General features: G+C 42.1%; 1 protein-coding gene across 2 annotated transcripts in view; it reads left to right on the forward strand.

Annotated features, from left to right (window-relative positions):
• svep1 (sushi, von Willebrand factor type A, EGF and pentraxin domain containing 1) overlaps window positions 1-23,485 on the forward strand; it is a 135,720-nt gene that overhangs the window by 18,247 nt on the left and 93,988 nt on the right. For both annotated transcript variants that reach the window (XM_050068094.1, XM_050068093.1), the window contains exons 2-3: window positions 18,279-18,534; window positions 21,023-21,199. In XM_050068094.1, coding sequence (XP_049924051.1) covers window positions 18,279-18,534; window positions 21,023-21,199 — 433 coding nt within the window. The remainder of the gene's footprint in view (window positions 1-18,278; window positions 18,535-21,022; window positions 21,200-23,485) is intronic.

Here is a 23,485-nt window from a genome sequence, read left to right on the forward strand (position 1 = left end):
TGTTAAGGCGGAGAGGTATGAAAGGGCGAGGTGAGTAGGCTTTGAAGAACAATACGCTGTGTGCAGGGTCAAAGGTCAGGGAGGCGTCAGCACTGACAGGAACTAACTGTCAGCAGCTTTAGTGGCATGCATTGAAATGCCATATTAACTATGAATATCATTAGAAAATAGTGGTTTCTTGATCTCACTGGAAAAAACGTGTTTCCACTAGGCCACCGTGCTGTGGAAACCATGATTCTTTCAAAAGTAGGTTGTCGGGCACATATTTTTTGGATGAAACTTTTCTGTGTATTGAATAGAGCCTGACTGATACTTAATTTTTGAGTCATTCTGATAATAATAATAATAATTATATATTATATTTATTGGTGCCTTTCAAAGCACTCAAGACACCTTACAAGACACAGTTAAAAAAAGACTAGCAGTAATTTATCCCGACATAAAATCAGGCAAAGTAGTGAGTTACAATAATTAGTTAATAAAATAACTGGGTATTAAATCATCGTCATAAAAACCAGGGTTAAAATTATCATCAGTATAAAGTCATTATTAGTGCAAAACTCAATGTGGATGTCACCATTATACCTAGTTCACACTACTTGACTTTAGCCCTAATTATCAACTCACTGACAGTTTTCGTAGCTCCCTATCAAGAGCCACAAATCCGAGGCAAGTCGACATGGCGCGGCGCTCACAAATAGCCGCTTGAGCGCTATATGTGAACTGTATGAAGACATGAGCCAAGAGGCTTGCTGCATCTAGCATGCTAAAAAAATCTGGTTTCTCATTTATAAAACACTGCGTAAGATCCTTACTAAAATGTATGTACGGACAAAAGCCGAATATGGCGTGCCTCCAAAAAAAAAATTGACAGTTTCTACAATCAGGCTTCCACCTCACCATCTGCATCGCCAATTTCCCATCTTCAAAATGTTTGTAAGCATGGGTCAAAAGTTCTCCCATCAAGTCTGTTTTTATAGATCACAGCTTTTCTGTAGGAAATGGCATATGCCTCTTTCAGGCCTCATACTCGATATCGATACCCAGGAAAATATTCAATACTCGATACCATTTTCAATACAGCAGCAAAAAATTAAGAGGCATGTCATTTTTTAAAATAAAGATCAGAACAGTAACATCAATGATAACAACAAAAAATCCCCCCAAAATAAATGACAACCAGAAACAAGATCTGTCCATACATCTACAGCCCTGTTTATTTTCTGTGCTTCTGGTGAATTGGCACCATATTTTCGTTGCTGATCAAATAGAGTTGGTAGTTTAGGCTCAGGATGCTCCTGTTTCTACCTCACTATGTGATCAGAGAACCAGGGGTTACGGGAGAAACCAAACGTTTTTTCAGCTTCAATCTGTGACTTTACAGTTAACATAACTTTTCAGACACACATAATTGTGTTGTCCTGTTAAACTAACATTGTCTATTAATGTTACAGACGGGCATGACTGATAAAGTTTTCTGCTTAGCTCCCACATTAACGTTAGAAGTTATATTTTAGTTTGATGCTGGCGACACCAGCTGCTCAGCTGCTAGTGAGGGGAGGGGCTGTACCTGCTGTCTGCAGCGTGCTGTGTTCACTTCACTAAATATTTCCAAAGAGTGCTTTTTCCTTTATCATTTTTGACCAAAACTGGCTGCTCTGATCCTCCTGCAGCTGCGCTGGCCATATTACAGCACAGAAATGTGTGCATGCATGCACAGCGACGACAACAAGCCGGGTTGCAGCGAGGGCTCTGTGCCTGCCAGACGCTGCCTGCACAGTGCGTGTCCATTGGACCCGTCGCGCGCACCTGACAGGCACTGAGGTGGCGTGCACTGTTAGTATCGATACTTCAGAGTATCGATACTTTTAACAACCCTAGTGCACAGTGTTTATAAATGAGACCCCTAGACCTGTCGGTGAGCGACAGCCAATGAGAACACAAGACATGGTTTTAGGACACAGACAAGCAGTGCTGTGGCGCTTTTCAAGGTGTTTGTGTGTTGAGAGGAAGAAAGAGGGGATGACAGAAGGGAAGTGAAGGTGGAAGGTGGACTATTGCACACAATGTTTATGTAAGTTATGAGTGTCATAACTACTTGCAACGTTTGAAAATGCTTTGTCACTTTTTGACTTTGATATTTTCTCGGCTGCTTGCGACGCCCAGCATCTTTTTTTAAGTGCTTTGGCATTATTCTGAGGCTGTGCTGAGCAATTCTTGTTGAAAATCTCTGAACTTTTCAGAGATTCATAGAAGCACGGTGATGTCACTGCTGCTCCTTTACCTACTGTCTATCCTGAGCTGTACAATCTTAGTCAGAAACTATCATAACAAAGACAGTAAAGCCCATTTGTGGGAGCAGATCAGATCAGATCACCAGACACTCTGTGCTGCCAGTGAGGGTTGTCAACCCTCTGTTAATTGAGCTCCACTTAAGCTACCTAGCTAACATTGCTGTCAAGATATTCTTGTCATAGAAACAAAACCACACGTATCGTGTTTTTTATAAGGTGCTCCCTAGCGTCCTTCTGCTGCTTTTCTATCAAAGAAAAACTCTGTGGACACATACCCCAAAACAATATCGCGTCTCATATCATGATATGGGTATATTGCCCAGCCCTAGCTGTGCTTCCTCCAGGTGAATGACCTTATTGTGTGTCACCTCCTGTCACCGCACAGTCCCATAGTGTGAAAGCTTCTATGAGATAAAGACTCCTGATTACAAGATGGCAAGCTGTGTAGTGTGTAGAGTACAGCAATCAGATGGCATTCAAAGGTGGAGAAAGATCAATATTATGAATGTCTTGTGGGAGAGCTTTCCAAGGCTCTAGACTTTGTAGTCAAGTGGGCAGATGGTGAAGTGACTTGGATGGCAGAAGATCAGGATCCATTGATATGAGATATTGATATTTGAGAGTTGACATGATCTTCAGCAGATTAACTTTAAATCACAACATAAACATTTTTTATTAGGATCCTACATCAAACTGGTTATAAAGAATAACAACCATACATGTGCTTTGCGGGACAATTTACATTCGAAAAATAAACTTGTCAATGCTCTCTGGTGGAGAAACTAAGTACTGACAATAAAATCTCTGGCATCTCTTTGCTGCAGTATTTATCAGCTGAAACGGGCTCCTAACATCTGCCATGCCGATGTATCACTTGGCCTCTGGTACTGAACGACAAACATGCATTTTCAATAAAAGAATCAACTGCGTTTGATGAGTGAACTTTTCATCTTGTCACAAACGCTGCTCTGTGCTCACAAAACAGGATTAAGTCCACAATGTTGTGATTAAAGACACAGATCACAGAAAATGTTTAAGCATAAGGATTTACTTTGGCATCTTGAGATTAGGATTTACCAAAAGCGTCATACATTGGCACCTGAAGAAACCAAAACTATTTCAAAGAGCCAGTAGTGGCGAACTAAATAACATGTTTTTATGGGCTAAGGCGTGTAGGTCTATTAGTAAACCACTTGCTATGTTGAGGTTAGCGTTTGAGAGTGCCAGATTCCATTGGGTTGTTTTCTTTGGGGAGTGAGTGTGTACGTGTTTGTCTGACTGTCTGTACGTCTTTGTTTGTTTGAATGACTATAAGTAGGTAATTGGTACATGGATGTGAACCCACAAATATGCCTACATCCTGTTGTCTTTATTTGCGTGCTTCTTATGTAATTTCTTTCACATTTGCCAGGTCTGATTATGCAAGATTTTAGTCTTTTGGATCTATTATTTGTTCAGCCTCAGTAAGAAACCCTTTTCCAGGTATTTACCCAAATATAGTGGCAAACTATGCGCTCGCCTCAACTTTAATCAGCTCATGTTTGAAGTGCCGTGTGTTGGCAAGAAACCCGTCCCCTAGGACCTGATACTAATCACCCACTGAGAAGAACACAAACGCACACCAATATAATGTGTTTCAATGCAGGGTATCCAAACTAACCCAACTGCCAGAATAAATGTTGGCATTGTACATTTCTGCAAACCACAGATATGTTACATTCGTGCATTGCTATGTAGTGGATAGGTTAAACCTTTACATTTCCTTACGTTTCAATGCTCTGGTTAATGGGGGGGTTAGGTTTCAGCACAAGAACCTATTGGCTTTGGTTACACAACAAACAACAACTTCTTATGGCAGAATCCCAGCTGGAAATGCAGTGAGGGCTTGGTAAAAAACAACCGCTTTCTGTGGCACTATCCCCGATGGAAAAACGACAACAGGTCACTGAAAAACATCCACGTATAGTGGCCTAAAGGCGGCTTGAAACACAGTGATGACTGGCTAAAAACCAACCGTTTTTGTTGTTTGTTGCTCTCTGACAGTGGTCTGTAGTGGTCTGCAGCTTGGCAGGGGTCTCGTTTCAGGTGTCAGGCCATTCGCCATCCCCTCCATGTCCTGATGACAGTCAGCTTCTGTACTACATCACTTTCAAAACATTGATATAACATTGAAAATGTAATGTGTCCGTGGTTTGCATAAACGTAACATGTTAACATATTCTTCTGGCGCCTGGCCGGAGACACTAAATGCAGGTGTTTCCCAGCAACACCATATTTGTATTAGTATTTTAATTTTCTTGGAGAGCAAATACGTGCAACATCATTGTAGTGTACGTTCCACATTCCTCTTGATTTATGGTGAGGTTTTGTAGAAATCCATGGCAACTCAGGCTGAGTCTATATGATCTCCAAGCAGTAACACCCATAATATGTCCTTCTTTTCAAATGACCTCCCAGCTTATGTCTCCTCCTGATGTTGTGAGGTCTAATATCAGTGAGCCTACCAATGAGAGCCAAGTCCAGAACAAACAGGAGAATCAATAAATTGAAACTGTACTACAAACGCTGACGTCTGTCCAATTCCCTGCTCTATTAGGGGAAATCTCTACCTACAGCTGGTGCCAAGACAAATAAACCCCTCATAGGGAGGACAGAAAGAGGGGAACATAAGAAAGAAATGCAACTACAGCAACAACAGTCAACATAACAAAGGAAAATGCTGCGTCTGTCTCCACAGTGTGGTCTGAGCAACGTCTGGACGAGATGGGATACATTTTCATGGATGCTTTAAGCCAGCGACAGTCCCCAAATCATTCCCTGCGTATAAGCACTTTCAACACGCCAGTCTGGAGTCAAGAAAAGCATCGCGCTTCACCACACTGTTGCCTTTGTTTATTTCAAAATCAAAGCTCGGCCTTAGAGATGATGCTGTGGCTGCTCTGTGCTCGGGTATAGTGAGGTAATGATCTCATGAATGTCAGAAATGTTACATAACTCATGGGATTTCTTCCACTCTTAAAGCGTAATTCTGTTGAAAACGGATTTTTATGTCACATGCAGATCATTTCCAGTGCAGCCACAAGACAATTTAGTGGCAGAAAAATGTCCAGCTGTCTAAAATATCAACATTAAGTATCGGGTTTTGCTTTATTGATGCTGAGCAATCATATAGGGATCATCCATCAAAAGAGAGGCAGAGTTTCTCTACTATATCACTCTCACCAGCCTCGTCGCTAGAAGAAAATGTTGGTATTGTATGTTTCTGCAAACCACAGATATGCTACATATGTATGTTTCATATGTATCATCAGTGTTTCTAAAGTGATGTAGTTCTGATTACATATGAGCTCATTTTGTCATCAGGAGATGGACAGCATAGGGGATGACAAGACATCCAGGCAAGATGACAGCCATCTGCAGACCACTATTTGAGCGCCAGCATTTTCGGTGGTGATTGCTCCACCAGAACTGGGTGTTTTTTAGCGAGTCATCAGTGGCATTTCCAGCTGTGATGGTGTTACTAAAACCTGGTATTTTTTGTGAGACATTGGCGGCATTCCCAGCTGTGATTATGTCACCATAAGCGGGTGTTTTTTAGCGACACATCAGCGGCATTCTCGGCCGTGATTGTTACCAAAAACAGCTGTTTTTAGCAAGACATCTGCAACATTTCTAGTGATGATTGGGCCACACAAACACTGTGTGTTTTTAAGGGAGACATTGGCACATTTTCAGCTGTAATTGCGCCTCCAAACTTTAGTGTTTTTCAAAGAGACATCAGCAGCATTTTCAGCTGTGATTGTGCCACCAAAACTGGGTATTTAAAGCCAAACATGATCTTTTCCTAACCATAACCAAGGGTGTTTTTTTTTGTGCCTAAACATAACCACTGTTACCCACAGCAATGTTGAAACTGAAAGAAACTGGAAGTTTCAACATATCCACTACATAATAACAACTGTTACGTATCTTTAGTTTGAGTACAAATCCAACATTTGTTCTAGCGATTGGGTTGCTCTGACCACGTACTTGCTGCTGTGCAAAGGCATCTTGGATAACATCCAATGACTAACTGTACAAGAAATACGTGAATGAATCACACTACTAAATCACAAACTAACTCCTGGACATTGCAGATTGATGAATCATAAGAATGTAAAAACATCCAAGGTTAGATATTTTCTTAAAATGCTGCCAAAAAACTGCAGCTGATGGATTCTGCTGTATTCGCCCTGCAGCAATAGCAGCTAGTAATGTAAGTCCTAACAGTTTATTTAAGTTACTACATGTGTAACATATTAGGCACATTGGTTTCCATCTGATTAAAAACATTAAGTCAGCATGAAAACATATCATGATGAATTTAGCCAGGAACCATACCATGCACTCAGTGGTATATGACATATTGTGCAAACCATGTGACTGTACATCCAGTTGGAGAAGATTCAAAATGTCAAAATAAAACAGATGAGGTTGCAAAAGTAAGAGTGCCATAAAAAAGGCAAGCAGATATATTATGCTGATACTGTACATGCTGAGAGAAACAAAACATTGGAGAGCGAAGCCAAGCCCAGACGCCCCATCTTGCAATGTTAACGAAAGTGAAAAGCATGTTGTGTGTCCATCTTGTGATTCAGATCCGCTCCAAAATTTAATGGGTTCTTCCTTGGCCCATGCTACACCATTCCACTAAGTTTCACGAAAGTCGGGCCAGTAATTTTTCCGTAAATCTGCTGACAAACAAACCAACGAACAAACCAAACTGACAACATAACTTCTTTGGCAGAGGTAATGAATATAAATAACCCAGGATACATGACATGAGGCAGATTGCCAAGCCAGTCTGACCCCACCATCGTCCAACTGGCACTCAGACCGTAACTGCTCTTGTTATTCTTCCTCCCACTCAATCAAACCAGCTCTCCTCGTCCAATTACCCAGAATGCCGTGTCCGATTGGAACACGGTCAGTGCATAAAATGTTTCTCTCAGGGCTGAGCACAACACTGAGACCAGTGGGGGGATAATTGAATGAGTTTCTCATTTGCCAGCCAAGATAGCCTTTCCCCTTGGCATCACATTGTGGAATTAGCTTCTCTCTCCCTCTCCCCTGTGTCCCCCCCTCCACTCGTCGTTCTTGGTTGAGTTGTTGAGTTTGATGAATGGTGTTGTGACAGAAACCGTCAAGCGAACACACACAGCCGTCCAGCCCACCGCGTCTGGCAATTAACTGAACTGTCTGCACTCTCTTCTCCAACACTCTGGATGCCATCGCACTTTCAAGTCAAACTGGGCTCCGTTTGGGCCCGCTCAGAAATCCACAATACACAGGCAGATTTAAGTGAAGACTTTTAAATCATTAGGTAGTGGTGAGTAAGTCAGTGGTTGCCAAATTGGGAGCATTTTCCTGTAATGGCTCTCCTGTTCTAGGAATAGTTTTCCATCCCTTAAATTTTGCCAGCTATACCCCAGACAGGTTAACAATTATCCAAAAACATCTTCTGTGGTTTTTGGGAACCTTCACTTTAAACACAATGATTGATGAGCAATCCTCCTCTCTTAAAATATTGCACTGCTTTATGTGTTTACTCATCCTAAAGTACAGATACAAACACATAAAATTTGTCTGGGATGAGACATCATGTAGAGTTGATTGATATGCAGATGGAATTGCAGGAAGTGTCTAAACTTATACATCAATGTTTGGTATATTACAGTTCATGTTGCTGCTATAAATACTCACATATCCCACACTTGTAGAGCCAAGTTTATATTCATCATAACCTGGAAGAAACACTTGCAAGTATCTGTTACAGTGTAAGTTTCATCCTCAGTTCTGCAGAGACAACTAGGGATCAACCGATATGGTTTTGTAGGGCCAGTTCCAATAGCAATTATTTGTCAAGGAGGCCAATAGCCAATATTTGGAATCCATACACATTTTGCAATAAAAATGAAAATCGTAGTGTCAAATTTTCGAATAACACAAACTCCAACACAAGTCATTGTTTAAATGCCTTTAAGCACAAGTTTTATTAAACGGTCCAAAAAGGAAACTATCAACGTTATCTTTAAAGAAAAAAAGAGAGCCTATTGCTCTTTCGCCTTCTTCGCATGTATTACAGTCTGCCTTCCCTGGTGTTAAAACCTGTAATACTTCCATTGGCCTACTGCACTTTAAGACCTTTTATTCTGTGCATCCATCCACCCAGAGAGGGGGAGTATGGGCTGAAGTTTTGATGTGATACAAACATGAAGCCTAGTGTATAATTCTCTGGTTTATCACGGCTGCTGCCATCTTGCGCAGATTATGTCGTTTGGAGCCAGAGTCTGCCCATTCGCAATCTTGGAGGTATGGAGTTTCCACCCATACACCAGTATGACCAATCGCTAGCAGCGCCATTGATCACGAGCACACTGACTGGCACACGCAGCTAGGTTTATGACCTACACTGCAGCCAGCCACTAGGGGGCAATCAAGACGTTTTGGCTTCACTTTTGGGAAGCTGTTATGTCGTCCATCTTTATTATACAGTCTATGCTCCACCTGGGGTTGAATACACATTGGCAGATCTGTGTTACATACGTCTTGTGTATGAAATGTTTGTTTATTCAGTGACAATTGTGCTTATAAACTTTATAAGTTTATAAAGTTTATAAAGTATGATAACCTGGTCATGCTCTCGCCGTGGTCAGGTTTTCACTCCCTCTTCCTCTCTGTTTTTGTACTCATACAACTGAAGTTACATTCGGTAAGTACTGTTACTAACGTTAGAACATTTCCAGCAGGAACACTTTGTTTTTGCAGCTTTGCATGTTTTTGTCCTTTAACATTAACTTGTTCATACTTAACTGCAGACTGTCTCCCAAAACATACCATAGAGTTTAAGATAATTCATTATCATGGGGAACAAATCTTCAACTTTATTATACCGGCAAATTATGAAAGCTTCTTAACATGCAGTTGTAAGCATAAAAACATCTTCTTAGCACAAAGAACCACAGGTTTGATTTTTCAACAATACCTTTGAGGGAAATTCTTTTTGGCAGTCAAGCCTAGAGTGTGGGTTTTGAATGCACACTCACTTTGGAAACTTGTGTAAGCAGGTAAAGGAAAAAAAAAAAGAGAAAGGATGTGAAAAGATGACCTGACATGTATGGGATGGACTGTTGGCTGTATCTGAGGCAAATTTCAAGTCTCTACAAGTTGATTTAAATACCACACTGTCATTACAATAACTGACAGGCTGGGTGGTAGAAAATTAGTGTAAAAACTGTATTTAAGAACTTTACTTTAGGAAATGTTTACTTTAAAGTAAACATGATTTGCAGTACATAAGCTGACACATGCAAAGCCACCTACATGGCCCTCGGCATCCTGGGTGGCCCCTGTGGAAACCAGTCTCCTTACACTTAGTATGTCAGTCTCGTGGCTACCCACGGAGCAAAACAAGAGCAAGGAAAGTTTTGTGAAATAAAGTTAGTGAAACAGAGATGATGTGGCATGAAGTGTGGAACAAATGAAATCAAACCTGGAAGGCAAATATTCAGAAATACAACCAGTTCAGGAAAATACACGTGCCTTGCATGTGCTTTCAAGTCAGAACATTTTTAAGGATTTATTTGCCTTTGAAAGAAGCCGTTCATATCTACATAAAGAGTGGGTCTTGGTCCACAGATATTGCTATGCTGCTACAGCAGCCTAGAATGGACAAACCAAAACACTGGCTCTACATAGGTCCAGCTGCGCTTTTGCATCGGCCACTGTATTTAGCAATCCCTACACAACAAGAGCGTTGAGAAAACACTGATTTTATTTAACGTTAAGCTGCTTTAGACCTAGGCTATGGAACCAACTACTCGACTGCGTCACTGGCCGCGCACATGTGAGTTGTCGACGGTGACAATGTGTGTGTTGGCTTCATCGTGTGTACCAAGTGCAGCACGATGCTGGTATACGCATGATAGCAAAAAGACGGGGACCTCGACACTAAAGAACACACACGGGCTCGGGTGGGGTCGGGCTGGATTTTATGGGCCCAATCTAAGCTCTAATCTGTTTGTTTTGGAGAGGAAAAGACCTCTGGATAATTTGGCTCCCGGTAAAAACCTCCTGAACAATAAAAACTGTACAAATTCTAACTGGGAGAAGTTTTAGCTGGTTGCAGTCTGCAGTCCTCACAGCGAGATGCTACAAAATCCCCCTAAATCTTACACACTTGACCTTTAAAATCCACCCACACATAACAATGAAGAGTTTTTGAGTTAGTGCTGTGTCGGTCGCGAACGTGTCGTTCAAAAGAATGAATCTTTTAAGTGAACGTACTGAACTGCATCACTTCCTGAAATGATTCGTTCCTTTCTCAGTTCAGTTCAGCTCTCAGCAGCGAGCGTACAGGCCGGGACTGGAACTGCCGATTCAGTCCGTGTGAATGATGAATCACTCGCGAGGCGGAGACAGCCAGGCTGCAGGGAGGGAGGGAACACCTACCCGCCTAACGAATCACTCGCTGAACGACACTCTCCCTGAGTGATTCTAATCATTTCCTCTCAGGGATACACTTTCATGGGGACCGTTTTCTCCAAGCTAACGGCTAATGTAGCCAGGATTCAAGCCACATAAACATATACACACACCTCTCCGTTGTTTTAACAGATTTAGTTTCCAGATTAACAAACTTAAAACGTTAGGCTGGCAGCAGTAATGAGAAGAGTGAGACTCACCAGTCAGTGCAGAGCAGCAGCTGCAGTGACGGAGAATGGGGGTCTGGTGTGTTCAAGTGTAATAGGCACTGTATTGATCCCAGAGAGAAATAACTTTTTTTTTTTTAACTTTGCTAAATTGCCACAGCAAGCAACAACTCACATACAGTATAGCACAGCATGTAACAAGTAGTGTATAAAACCCGCAGTTTGAGAAAACGCGTGGCTGAGACTCTCATTACGAGGTAACTGTGCAAAAGTGTGCATGTTAAGTGACTCAGTGATCCGCAGTACGTTCAATGAATGGATCACTCACTGAAAGTACTGGTATTCGTTCGTTCAGTCACAGTGCGACTGAACGTACTTCACAGTGAGTGCAGTGCACGTGAGCCCTCAGCCCAATTTGCCAAGTAGACCAGTTAAAAAGCCCTCATTCTAAACAGTGTTCATTTACGATAGCCTACTATATATAGGACAGGACACTTGAAACATCATGATTTCCCGGCCGTCTCCACTCCCGGAACTGAAACATGAATCTTTCAGCCGTGTATCAGTTCAGTGAGTTGGAGTCGCAGGCTCCTCCCGCCGAGCATTGAACGATTCGGTGAAGGAATCTTTTGAACAAATCTTTTTAGTGAACTGATTCTAGTGATTCAGTAACATCTAAAGAACTGCCGTGCCCAGCACTATTTTGAGTCAAGCATCTTACTAGACGATGAAAAATGTACTATTCCTGTCAAGCATGCAGTACACGAGGAACAAAAACAAGATGTTTATGGGACAAAAGATCATGGCATATCACTGATTCGACCAGTAAAACAAATGATGATTGCAAGTGACCTAGTTTATCTCAAATATCCAGAGTATGTGTCCCCGAGATATTGCTCAATAAAAGTTGAGTCTAGCATCTAAAATTGTGTGTACATGTGTGCATGTTGCTCTTTTGGGCCCTTGCAGAGTTGTTGTTGTTATTCTTACCACCCAAGCCAAGAGCAGATAGCCTGTCAAAACAAGCGCTTTCACTTCCGACCGACGGGGAGACAGCTCTCCGAACGGATGCAGTTGGGTTGCCTTTTTTTTTTTAATCCGCTGAGGAATGCCTGCAAATAAAGTTTTTGTTTTTGGAAGGTGGATCTCAAGGAAGTGAAAAACCATGTAAGAGTATAACTGCAGAGCCAGGGATATACAACATTTTACGTACTTGACCACATATAGAAATAAAAGGCTCTCCTGCTTCTGTCTCACTGCAAAAAGAAATCACGTGCAAAATAACGTATTGCAAGTGCACAGTTCTCCCATGTGTTTAGATAATGAACTTAACTATGGAGAAAACATTTAAACATTTGACTCATATCCTAATAAAGACTTTGTATGTCTTTTTACTGCTTTATTCAATGGGGTACCCTCTGTTGCAAATGGAGAAAGAAACAAATCATTAACCAGCTTTGCTCGGAGCCAGGTGGGTTCGAGCTCTGATCAAAGTCACAGGAGGGGCTGATGGGAGGCCAGCAGTGCAGTGGAGATGGGGGGTCCTCATTTAGCATTCAGCATAGCTGCCATGCATATATAAGCCTTTGATTAACAGCTGGGGTACCTTGGCACGATCGTTAGCCCCTCAAGGTGTGGAAAGGTTTCCTAGTCTCTTCTGCCAAATGCAACGAGGTGCCTGCTTTTGAAGTTCTAATCATACAAGCATCTGTTTGGAGACGAAGAGTCCGTCAGAATCAGGATCCAGCTTTTCATCAGTGGACTGATGGTTTTATTTATATGGTTTATTTATATCAGTGTTTGATCTGTGGATTTGAAAATGAGTATTAGAAGGGTATCGCACATATGGCTGGACTTTGATAGCCAGTTCACTTTGTTTTTGATTGTGAGTTCCGAAAATAATTAGCTTTGTTGACCTCTGAATGTTGCACTTTTCTTTAGTGCTTCTCCCCTTTATTATTCCCGAAGAGCAATGGACAACACATTTTGATAGTACATCTATTTATCAAATATGTAATGTATCTGACAGAAGTTGGGTACTTATTCTTTGACTGTCAGTCTTTGAGTTTTTCCATTCTCCTGATTTGCCCGTGTTCATTCTCTGGGCATCAAATATGGCAGCTTAGTCAGTCGTCATTGGCGCCTGATTCTGAAACATGAGGCACTCTAGCATCAGTATGAGATGTACCAAGCTTTCAACTATCTTCAGTGTAAACCCACCCGCAGCAATGACGTAGTATTAAGAGCAAGACTGTTCGAGTAGTACCCAGAACTTTTACCCAGGAGACTGCTGTTTGTGTCCCATGTGAAAACTTAAGTGTTTTTTAATTACTTGACTCAGTTAAAGTCTCGTGGCATATGTGTCCCATGACATATCTCTCATACGTCACATGACTTACTTATTAACACTTAGGTATGCTAAGTTAGGTTTATAAAATGTAGTTATTTTAAGCCAAACCATAGTCTGTTTTCTAAACCCAACCAAGTAGTTTTCTTGACTAAACCTTATGTAGTTTTGGTGATGAAACCTACATTTCCTGTGAGTTTATTGTGACCCAGTGCGTGTAACGAGCGTAAATTGACATGCCGTCCCTGAGCATCCAAACTGACTGCTAGAATGGTACCTTGAGTGTTATAGTTTGGAGTGTAGGGCCACTGACCAAGCTGCCATTTTAGATGAGTGGGAGACAAATGGGAATAAGATCATATTGCCTCATTAATATAACAATGCCTTTTGTAAATTGTAAATATAAACTAGGGATATCAGTTACAGATAATTTTACTTTTGATAGCTCATTAACTTGTAACTAACAAGTTAATTTCTAAAAAACAAAAAATGAGAAATACGTTTTTAGTCCTGCACTCCATTGAATCAGTGAGTTTCATTACAGCATTTCAAAGTACTTTTCATTTAGAGAGGGTTAGGATGGCAGTTATTGCCACGAGTAGCGCTGTTAGCTTACATTAGCTCACACCAGGTGATGTGCAATACAGTAAACTGAAGAGTAGAGAAATTAACGTATAGACCAACATGCGTAATCGGTCAAAAATACTGTTGGCGATGAACCAATTAACGGTTAACTGTTGATATTCCTAATCTAAATACTGTAGATTAAGCCTGGTTGGTACACTGCTAGGATTTTAATTCCATGATAGATTTAATAATTGATTCTGATAAGATATATAAACCCTAATGGCACTGTAACAAAGAGCCTGTTGGGTCTATATTCCTGTGTGTGTAGTTTACTCATAATGTGACTCTCCTGTATAAAAAAAAAAGTCACTAGCTTTATGAACACTTGTCTCTCTCTCTTTCTTTCTCTCTCTCATGTGTCTTGCCAAAGTTCGAGGCGTTTTGGAGCGGAGATAGATTTGCCGCTCTTACCACTAATCCCTCCAGGCCTGTTGGTCCCTGCGCTATCACCGCTGCTTTGACAGATATCAACGGCTCCTAACCAGACACACTTAAACTGTCCCATTGCTGCCGGCTTATTATCTCCTCTCTGGATGTACGCCGGCATTGAAGCGTCTGCCAAGTGCGTAATTGAAGAAATGCATGGGATGTGCAGCACAGTGAGGCCTCAAGCTGACATACAGTACAGCTGTTCAAGGTGTGCGCAGATCTACAGAATGAGACAAGTAGCTTAAATAAAAAGAGGCACTTCATTAACTTCTGCTCACTGCATTTGACCCCATAATCTAGAGTCTTAACATCAGACCTGACTAGTGTAATGTGTATTTTTCAAGTTGAGTTAAAGAGTTTTCGGTTATTATATTACTGCTGGTGTTAGTTATTTTTAGCCATGACATAGTTAAGACTATAATCAGAATGCTCTCACCCATAGTTTATGCAGCGTTTAACGTAATTTAAGGGAGATTAACATTTAAAGAATTAATGCAAGATAATGAGTGACGTGCAGTTGCCATTATTTTTACAGCATGTTGGCTTCGTCTCAGACATGTCTGTTGACCTTTGAAGCTAAAATTCCATGTTTTAATCTTTAACTCTGTTCTCACACAAGTTTTATTCTTGTGATGTAATGATCAGATAAATATGTTTTCATGAGCGGAAACAGCTGGAACGTAGATAATAATCGTAATGATTCCACAATCAATCAATCAGGAGCGTCCTTTCTTCACTTCTGCTCTGCATTTTGTGCACAAACAATGTGTTCAGCCTTCCTGCTGTCACTGTTCACAGCCTATGTTAGTATTTTTATTTGTTGAAAGCTGCATTTGCATCATTATTTACTGCTCTGTGTACTGTGTGCCTTGAACAATAAGGTGCATGCAGAGAACTACTCTGAAGCGCAGCCCCTTCCCACACACTGGCTCCTGTGGTTGCCTTTATGTTAATACTCTGACCTAAAGTATGCAGAGGCGAATCGGGAGGCTGTTATTAGTGGGTATGCATGCGTATGCTCCGTTTGGTGGCATCTCCGCAGTCGCTAACACCAGCCACTGACTCACGGCTAAGGCAGAAACCACCGTGGCCCCAAAGCACTTTGAGCAGACGCCTAATAAAAGACCTAAAAACACGCCGTAACACTCACACGTACAATATGAGCACATAAAGAGGAGACAGCGAGGCACACAAGCAAGTGTGCACACATCGATTTGTTCACTGTTAATTCTGTCCAGGCATGAAAAGACCGTACGTGTTAACACAGACACAAAAGTGCTGACAGCTGGCAGAAGCCACGGAGTACCAGGGAGGGCTCGGCTCTCCTTAATGCGGCAGCCTCATGGGGTGCATTGACAGCTGGGAGCGGCTGATGCGAGCCTTTCCCGGGCTGGGAACCGGAGCAGCAGGCAGCCTGGAACTTTGAGGATCAGAGAAACCAGGCTCTCCCTCTCCTCTATTCTTCCTCCATCCTCCTTTTACTCCCTTGCTTCATGGGCTCTGTAATTACGCCGCTCCTGCCAGAGACGCTTGAAGTTTAGCCAATTAGACAATAAAGACCAGAGCTTTCTCTCCTGCTCTGTCTCCCTCCCTGGTCACACCCTTGCGTGTCTGCTCTTCCCTCACCTCTCCTATTTTACAGTTTAGCTATTACGTCCTGTTTGGACTTGGAATACCGACAACACATCCACCTCCTCCTAACACACTTCCTTTGTCTCCCTCCTTCTCTAATTCTTTATGATATACCCATGACCTTTCAGTAAGTAAGTGGATATCTGTCCTGCTGACTTCATCTGGGCTCCCTCTGCTTCTTCAGTTTCTTTTATTTTCTCTCTACTTTAGTCCTCCAACTTCTTTTCATCCATTGTTCGCCGTGTTTTATCCACATATCCTCTTAACCTCATTTAAAACACCCGTACAACAAACCTCGACATTGTCAGCTTGGCTTCCACAGCAAAGCTAGCAGATGGTCCTGTTGGGTTTTTTTCTCTTTACTCTAGAGAAAATAAAGATATGTTTCTGACTTTAATGTCCTGTCTAATTGTATGTGGTGGATTGTAAACGGTGGCTAAAGTTAGTCTGGGGGCTGTAGCCGGTGTCTGGGGCGGACACAGCAGCCCGGTCTGCGCTGCCCAGTGTTCTCTGGTGGTTTCAGACCACTGGCAAGCAGCTGCGTAGTCTGTAGGAGAAATAATTACAATTGTAGAGCTTTCTCCTTCTCCTCTGTCCCTCCTCCCCAGCGTGCCCTCGTTGCCTGTCCTGCTGATGTAGGGTTTTGAGGAACCCTAGAATTGAGGGCTGTTTTTAGTGGTTGTGTGTGACGTTCTTCGTTATTCAGTTTAGTCATGTCACTAAAGCTGGAGCTGTGTTGGTAGCGTGCTGGCAGGCAGGAGTAACGGGATGTGTGAGTTTGAATGGTCAGCCTTTGCAAAACAGTAACAGCATGACTCCACTAACTAGGACACAATTTTGTCTTGCTGGTCAGCTCAAATGGATAGTTTGGATTTTTTTGAACTGGGGTTGAATGAGGTACTCATACATAGTCAGTGTGTTACCTACAGTAGCTGGTGGTCGGCACGCCCCCAGGTTGGAAAAGAAGCAGTACTGCTACAGAAGCGAAGCAGTCAGACAGCCCTCTGCAACTGGGAAATGAAGCTGTTATATATCCATCTATGCTCTCTTCAATACCACAGTTCTCCTGTGACAAAAACAGTAATTTTACCTCACAGAACGCGGGAACTACAGGACTACCACTACCTTGATCACTTACACCAGCTTCACACTGGACACAATAGTGCCCCGATCTGTCACTTGTCACACAGCCGCCTGCCAGAAGTTGCTTGACCATTCACATCGGAAGCAAATTTCTACGCAATGGTCTGCAAGCAATTCCACTCCTCCGCTCTTTTCTAATTAAATGTCAAGCTGTTTTTCTGTCTGCTTGTGTTTATGTGTGTGCTCGTCTCTCTTGCGCTCTTTTTTGACATAACAGACAAACGTGGATGCACTGGTTGCCTATTTCACCATTTATCATAACCCGATCATACATATCATATTAAATATAGCCTTGACATCATTTGAAAATAAAGTATCAGTGTGTTTTCATGCCAGATTCACAAATTCAAAAAATAGACTAGAAGCTGAAACTATTGCTGCAGATTTTGAGCTTGCTCTGTGAATAACCATAGTTAACACTGGCGCAGAGAAATCAGGGTGCTTTGCAGCGCTTTTTAACCCAGCCTTAATTTTTGTTATGGTTTGACTTTGGTGAATCCGTATCAACACTTGAAAACACTAAAGTCACACGATAATACAAACAAACCACCTGATTAGGGCACTGCTCAACCAGCAGCCTATGTGTTCTGCAAGTTAAAACCACTGTTTTTGTTAAAGGAGTGTGGTGGCTTTGAAGAGAGCACAGATAATGGCTTCAGTCCCCATCAGAAAGGTCGGTTGATGGCAAGGCAAAGCAGTGAAAATATTCTAAACATAGCCTACAGTTAAACTAGAAAAGATGTTTTAAGGTAGGCCTCTTTTTTAGGTGACTAAAATATGTTTTGCTGCTGCCCCCCTCCACAGCAGTACATTGTTTAGCTTCTGTTTCAGTATTCCTTGCCTGCCTCTCCAAACAAGGGGGGTTGCAGACCGCAATCTACTGTAGGTAATACAGTGATTATGGATAAGTACCTCATACAACCCCATTTAAAAAAATCCTAACTGTCCCTTTAATATTTCTGGTTCTTTGAAATTGCAACATCTAAGTTCCTCTTAAAGTTGAACCAACATGAGGCAAAATTAGTATAAATCTGATTATCAAAAGATTTGAATTGGAAACTTGAAAATTCAGTCAGTCACTCTCTAACTTAACGACTTTGTTTTCTTCTCCAACAGCAAATCCTCCGTCACTCCCGTGCTAATGCCACCAAGGTCATTTTTCTGATCACCGACGGCTACTCTAACGGCGGTGACCCTCGTCCGGTGGCGGCAGCTCTGAGGGAACGTAGTGTCGAGATCTTCACTTTGGGCATCTGGCAGGGTAACATCAGGGAGCTCCACGACATGGCCTCGCACCCCAAGGACCAGCACTGCTACCTGGTGCACAACTTTGCAGAGTTTGAGGCCCTGGCTCGGCGTGCACTGCATGAAGGTATGAAGGACGGATGAGGATTGCTGATTTGTTGTAATGGTAATATTTCTTTCTGATGGTGCAGCTTTTTTTTTTTTTTTTTTTAGATCTTTCAAAGACAGAATCAAATCCTTTCCGGAGGTGATGATAATGTAAAGAAATATCTGTGATGTCACCTCACAGCTGTAAAGACATATTAGATATCACCCCTTTCCCACTTGACCTATTTTAGCTGAACAAAAGAGAGTTACATCAAATCCCGTGTTTTGGTAAATGGAAGCTACCATGACTACTCTTTTTCTGTTTGAAGCCTCAGTGCTCCCATCGTCACCATTTGACCTTTAGCAATATTTTTAAAGTGAAGGATTTGACCCTGTTAGAATTGAATGTTTACTTAAAAGGAAGCAGATAATATTTCAGATGGAATCTGACAACGTGAATTTCACATGGTCTCCTCTGTTATGTACTGCCAACAGCCATTAGGCTACACTTCCATGCAGATTGGACAGAGCGAGGCCCTTTTCCCACACTTTGAGGGGGACTTCCCACAATTTGGCGCAAAGACGGACTCAGTCATGGCTTTAAAACTTAAAATATCACCATAAAATAGCACAGTTGAGTACAGCTTTGAGTGTGTAGAAAGCTATAAATCCTGCACATACACTCGCAGACTGTATATGTGTCGTCTCACAGACAGCTTCTGAAATCCCAGACAGAAGATGCGGTCGCACAGATCAGTGAGACGAGGATAGGGCCGTGAGAATGAAAGCCAGCACGCATCGTGCTATCAGCTCAGCCTCCGGTCCTTCTGTCTTGAAGTCTGCCCAACGCCTCTGCTGACTCAGGTTTTCAAACATGGAGCCACATGTTGAGCCGCTCTCTCTGGCCAAGGATCAAATCCACCAGAGATGTCTCTTCTCTTTTTCTGTGGCCCTCTCTGCTCTCCCTTTAAGAGGAAAATAACAGGAGCATGTTGACTCATAGAAATGAATTTTAAGTTTCCTGGTGGCCGAGCCAGGACACACGTTATCCTGTAATTACGGGTTTTTGGTTGGTAGAATCTCTTAAAGTCATATTAATGTTTAATTAAATATTAATACATATTTAAATCTCTGTGGGCATAATGTTCACTGAAAACAATTTCTATTGGAATGTCCTAACTGCTTGCAAGCACTGTGCAGCAGGAACAGCGGATTTAAGTTTAAGTTTAAGTTTATTCACTTTATTAATCCCCCTGAGGGGAAATTCAATGTTTTTCACTCTTGCTTGTCAATTACACACAGGTCTGAAAGACACACACATGCACAAACAGGACCTATACATGCACAAAGTGGAGAGATCTCAGAGTGAGGGGGCTGCCCTTTGGTCAGGCGCCCCGAGCGGTTGGGGGGTTCGGTGCCTTGCTCAAGGGCACCTCGGCAGTGCCCAGGAGGTGAACTGGCACCTCTCCAGCCACCAGTCCACGCTCCATATTTTTTTTGGTCCGGACGGGGACTCGAACAGGCGACCCTCCGGTTCCCAACCGTTCCCAGTCCCTATGGACTGAGCTACTGCCGCCGTGAAGTTGAAATGAGGAGTTATCTGACACCTCTTCATTTCACTTTAAAAACCCAAATAAGGTGGCAGCTGGCTGGAGGGAGATCACCAGGGAGCTGAAAGTTTCTGGTAAATGACCATCGCTTATAACAACCTAATTGCTGTTGGCTTTATTGTATGTCATTTCCAGTAAATATCACGATATAAAACACGTCTTTTCTGTGTGAAGAAATGTAAAAAGGCAGCAAACACAGAAATATGGCAAGTACTCACCAATCTTTGAAGTGGTTACATCTCCAGGATGATCTGGAGCGCACAGTCAATAGGTTTCTGGTTTCTTTACTTGACGTAAAAGTCCTGTCAATTGTTTTTAAGCTCCATAAACACATGAAATTTGATCAGAATTTCTCCAGGATATTGAACTCTTCTTGGACACGATGACCCACACCGGTTCTTTTCCAACGGAAACCCAGAGCCCAACTCCTGACAGTCCCAAATCCATTTCTTTTGCAAAATGTCTCAGCTCTGATTTATGTGCTTTTGTTAGTGACTGTGTTTTGGAGCAGTTTTATACTTGGAACAAGAACAATGCAGTTTGCTTTCAGTCAGTTTTACATATGTGACTTGCAGGCACTGTTGATTTTTATGTCTGCATTTCTGTGGTTAAGGTGTCTGTTCACTTTGTTCTCTTATTTCTTGAGCAGAGAATGTCTGTGGAAAGCCTGCGTTTAATTCAGCCTGTAGTCAGTGACATACAGTACAGAACCTGCCAACGTACTGCCATAGGCTCAGGATTCTAGGACTCTTTACCCTTTATGACTGCTATCCCTCATTCATGCACCTTGCGATTAATTAAGTTGTGCCAGGGACCCCTCCTTGTAACAGCTGCACACTTAAATTAAATTATCTGATTGCCAGGTGGTGAAATCTGATCCTATTTCAACCTGCCCTTGTGTTTGTCTCCCACCCTCAGACCTCCCGACAGGCAGCTACATCCAGGAAGATCTGTTGCGCTGCTCCTCTCTGTGTGAAGCAGGCATGGATTGTTGCGACGTGATGGCCAGCTGTAAGTGCGGCACGCACACCGGACAGTACGACTGTATCTGTGAGAAGGGATACTACGGCAAGGGTCTGCAGCACGAATGCACAGGTAGGACAGAAGGACCTCTGTCTCAGCTTTGTTAGCAAACTCTCACCTTAATTTCGTTTCTCTCTACAGTCGCTATCTTCAAATCTTTATGGCAATTTGTCTCTTATTGATAGAACACTGATACCAATAAAACTTTGACAAGTTCAGCCTTAGACTTGTCAGGTGGAACAAGTGGGAGATAAATCAGCCCAAAATGCTCGAAGCCTGAGCAGCTACTCTGTATTTTTTTATGTGTATGCATTTAGGGAGGTGCATGGTTAAAGATGCTCTACTTGGTATAAAATGACACATGAGATCCTACTGAAAATTATCATTCATAACTTTCTGTGTGAGAGCACTAAAGTCAGAAGCTACCTCCGTCCATGTCTTGACAGGGCTTTAAAATCCTTCAATTCAGCTGTGAAGGTGACTACAAATGGAGTCACACTCCATGACGGAGTGAGTGTAGGGAGGGTCCAGTTTGGGAATGTCCCAATGTGGACAGTCAGGAGGACTCAGAGTAACTTTCTTTAGTTAAAATTAACAGTGACAACAGCAGGGCTTGGGAGAAAGAAATAAGGTAACATCTGGGCCCAGTCGTGTTGGTTTAAAACCAATATACAAATCAGAACATGGAGCTGCATACTTAATCATTCAAGCTGTGTATTTAATCAGATAATGATAAAATCTAATGTGAAATAAGTTTGACTAAAATGGCAAAATCTTTGGTTTTGGTTAGACTAGATTGACTGAAATGTCTAAAATAATCTAATGACTAAAAAAAATGTTTTCATTAATAAAACTAGAATAGTTAAGGTTTTCTTTGACTAACATAACAGATGTTTAGTCAACTATAACGTGATGACAAAAAACACAAACATGATGAGGTTGAAAAAAAAATAACAAGGACATTTGACAAAGGACACAGACAAAATTAAAAAAACGTTTTAGCTGTTTTTTATTTTTATTTTTCCCACTTTACACAACTTGACCAACAGTGTTTTTGCAGCAATAAAACAACATGTCTGTGCTTTACATTTGGAGTTCCTTACGGCGTCTCCTCGTCTCCTTTACCTGTCAGCGTCTCCTCCAAATCATGCGGAGCTCACTATGGGTGAAAATTAAATAAGCAGCCTGTCCACTTAACGCAGTATAAGCTGTCCACAGGGCAGATCACTATCTTGTGTGTGTTCCCTCTCTCCGCCGTCTATTTCCTCCTTTAAATCACTTCTCAGACAGCCCTTACTTTCTTCTCTACATGTGCCGAAAATGCTGCCGTCATTTTAAACAAACTGCCTTTTTTCCCTGTGGCTCTTATTGCTTCGCCTCCCACTTCTGTTTCATACATATCCATCTGAAGAACTAAAAAAATCTGTTTCATCTGTTGCCAGAGTGCTCTGGCTTTTACCCTGTTGTTCCTTACTACTGTTTATTTATAATGTCAGGGCGTTTGGACTTAAAACTTTATGGTTGCACACAAACATCATTTCAGATAAGATCTTCAGCGAAAGTTGCATTCATAAGTTTGTGTTTGTGTATTTGTGCATAACCGTGGACAGTTCTTCTTTGATGCAATCACAGGCATGTCCATGCATATATTAATGTGGTGCACACACATATGGAATTATTCACTAGGTTTGGAAAATTATACGGATGCATTAGCTTGTAATTTTAAGCTGAAATTGTAGCAATGTTCAAAGTATGGACGTAAATTTAAAATTATAGGCCCAAAAGCAGAGTTCAATGGAGAGTGACAATACGGGATGTAGGAGGGCTTTCTCTCCTCTTCCCTTTCTCTTAAACACCGACATTTACCTTTGCCATCATCTTCCTCAGATTATCCTCATAATCTCTCTTAGTCTCTCAAAATATGTTATTTTAACATGATGTAATAAACTCCAGTAGGGTTGTTTTTGCATCAGGTACCACTGTTTGTACGGAGTACAACTGCCCCCCCTCTCCATTTTCTCGTTGCTCAACTCTCACACTACTAATGTTGTTGCGTACCCAAGTGTGCTTGCAGCATCATCTACGAAACAGTTTTATTGTGCAGACGGACACTGCTGCTTTTAGGACCATACACTATGTAGCAGCAGCCGGTGCTTTAGTGAGACAAAGCTGTGCTCCTGGCCAAAGGAGGAGCTGCTGCTGTCGGGCGCGGCACTATTGCTTGCAGCTGGCGTTTTGGCTGCAGGTTGAGGGCGGCAGCAAAGCTGGATCTGGGCCCGTCCATGGCCGGCTGCGCTGCAGTCTGATAGAGAGGCATCAGTGTTAATTGAGACAGTTTCAGGAGCGGTTAAAAACTCC

This window comes from Epinephelus moara, chromosome 17 (genome assembly GCF_006386435.1).
Source record: "Epinephelus moara isolate mb chromosome 17, YSFRI_EMoa_1.0, whole genome shotgun sequence".
Classification (NCBI taxonomy): domain Eukaryota; kingdom Metazoa; phylum Chordata; class Actinopteri; order Perciformes; family Serranidae; genus Epinephelus; species Epinephelus moara.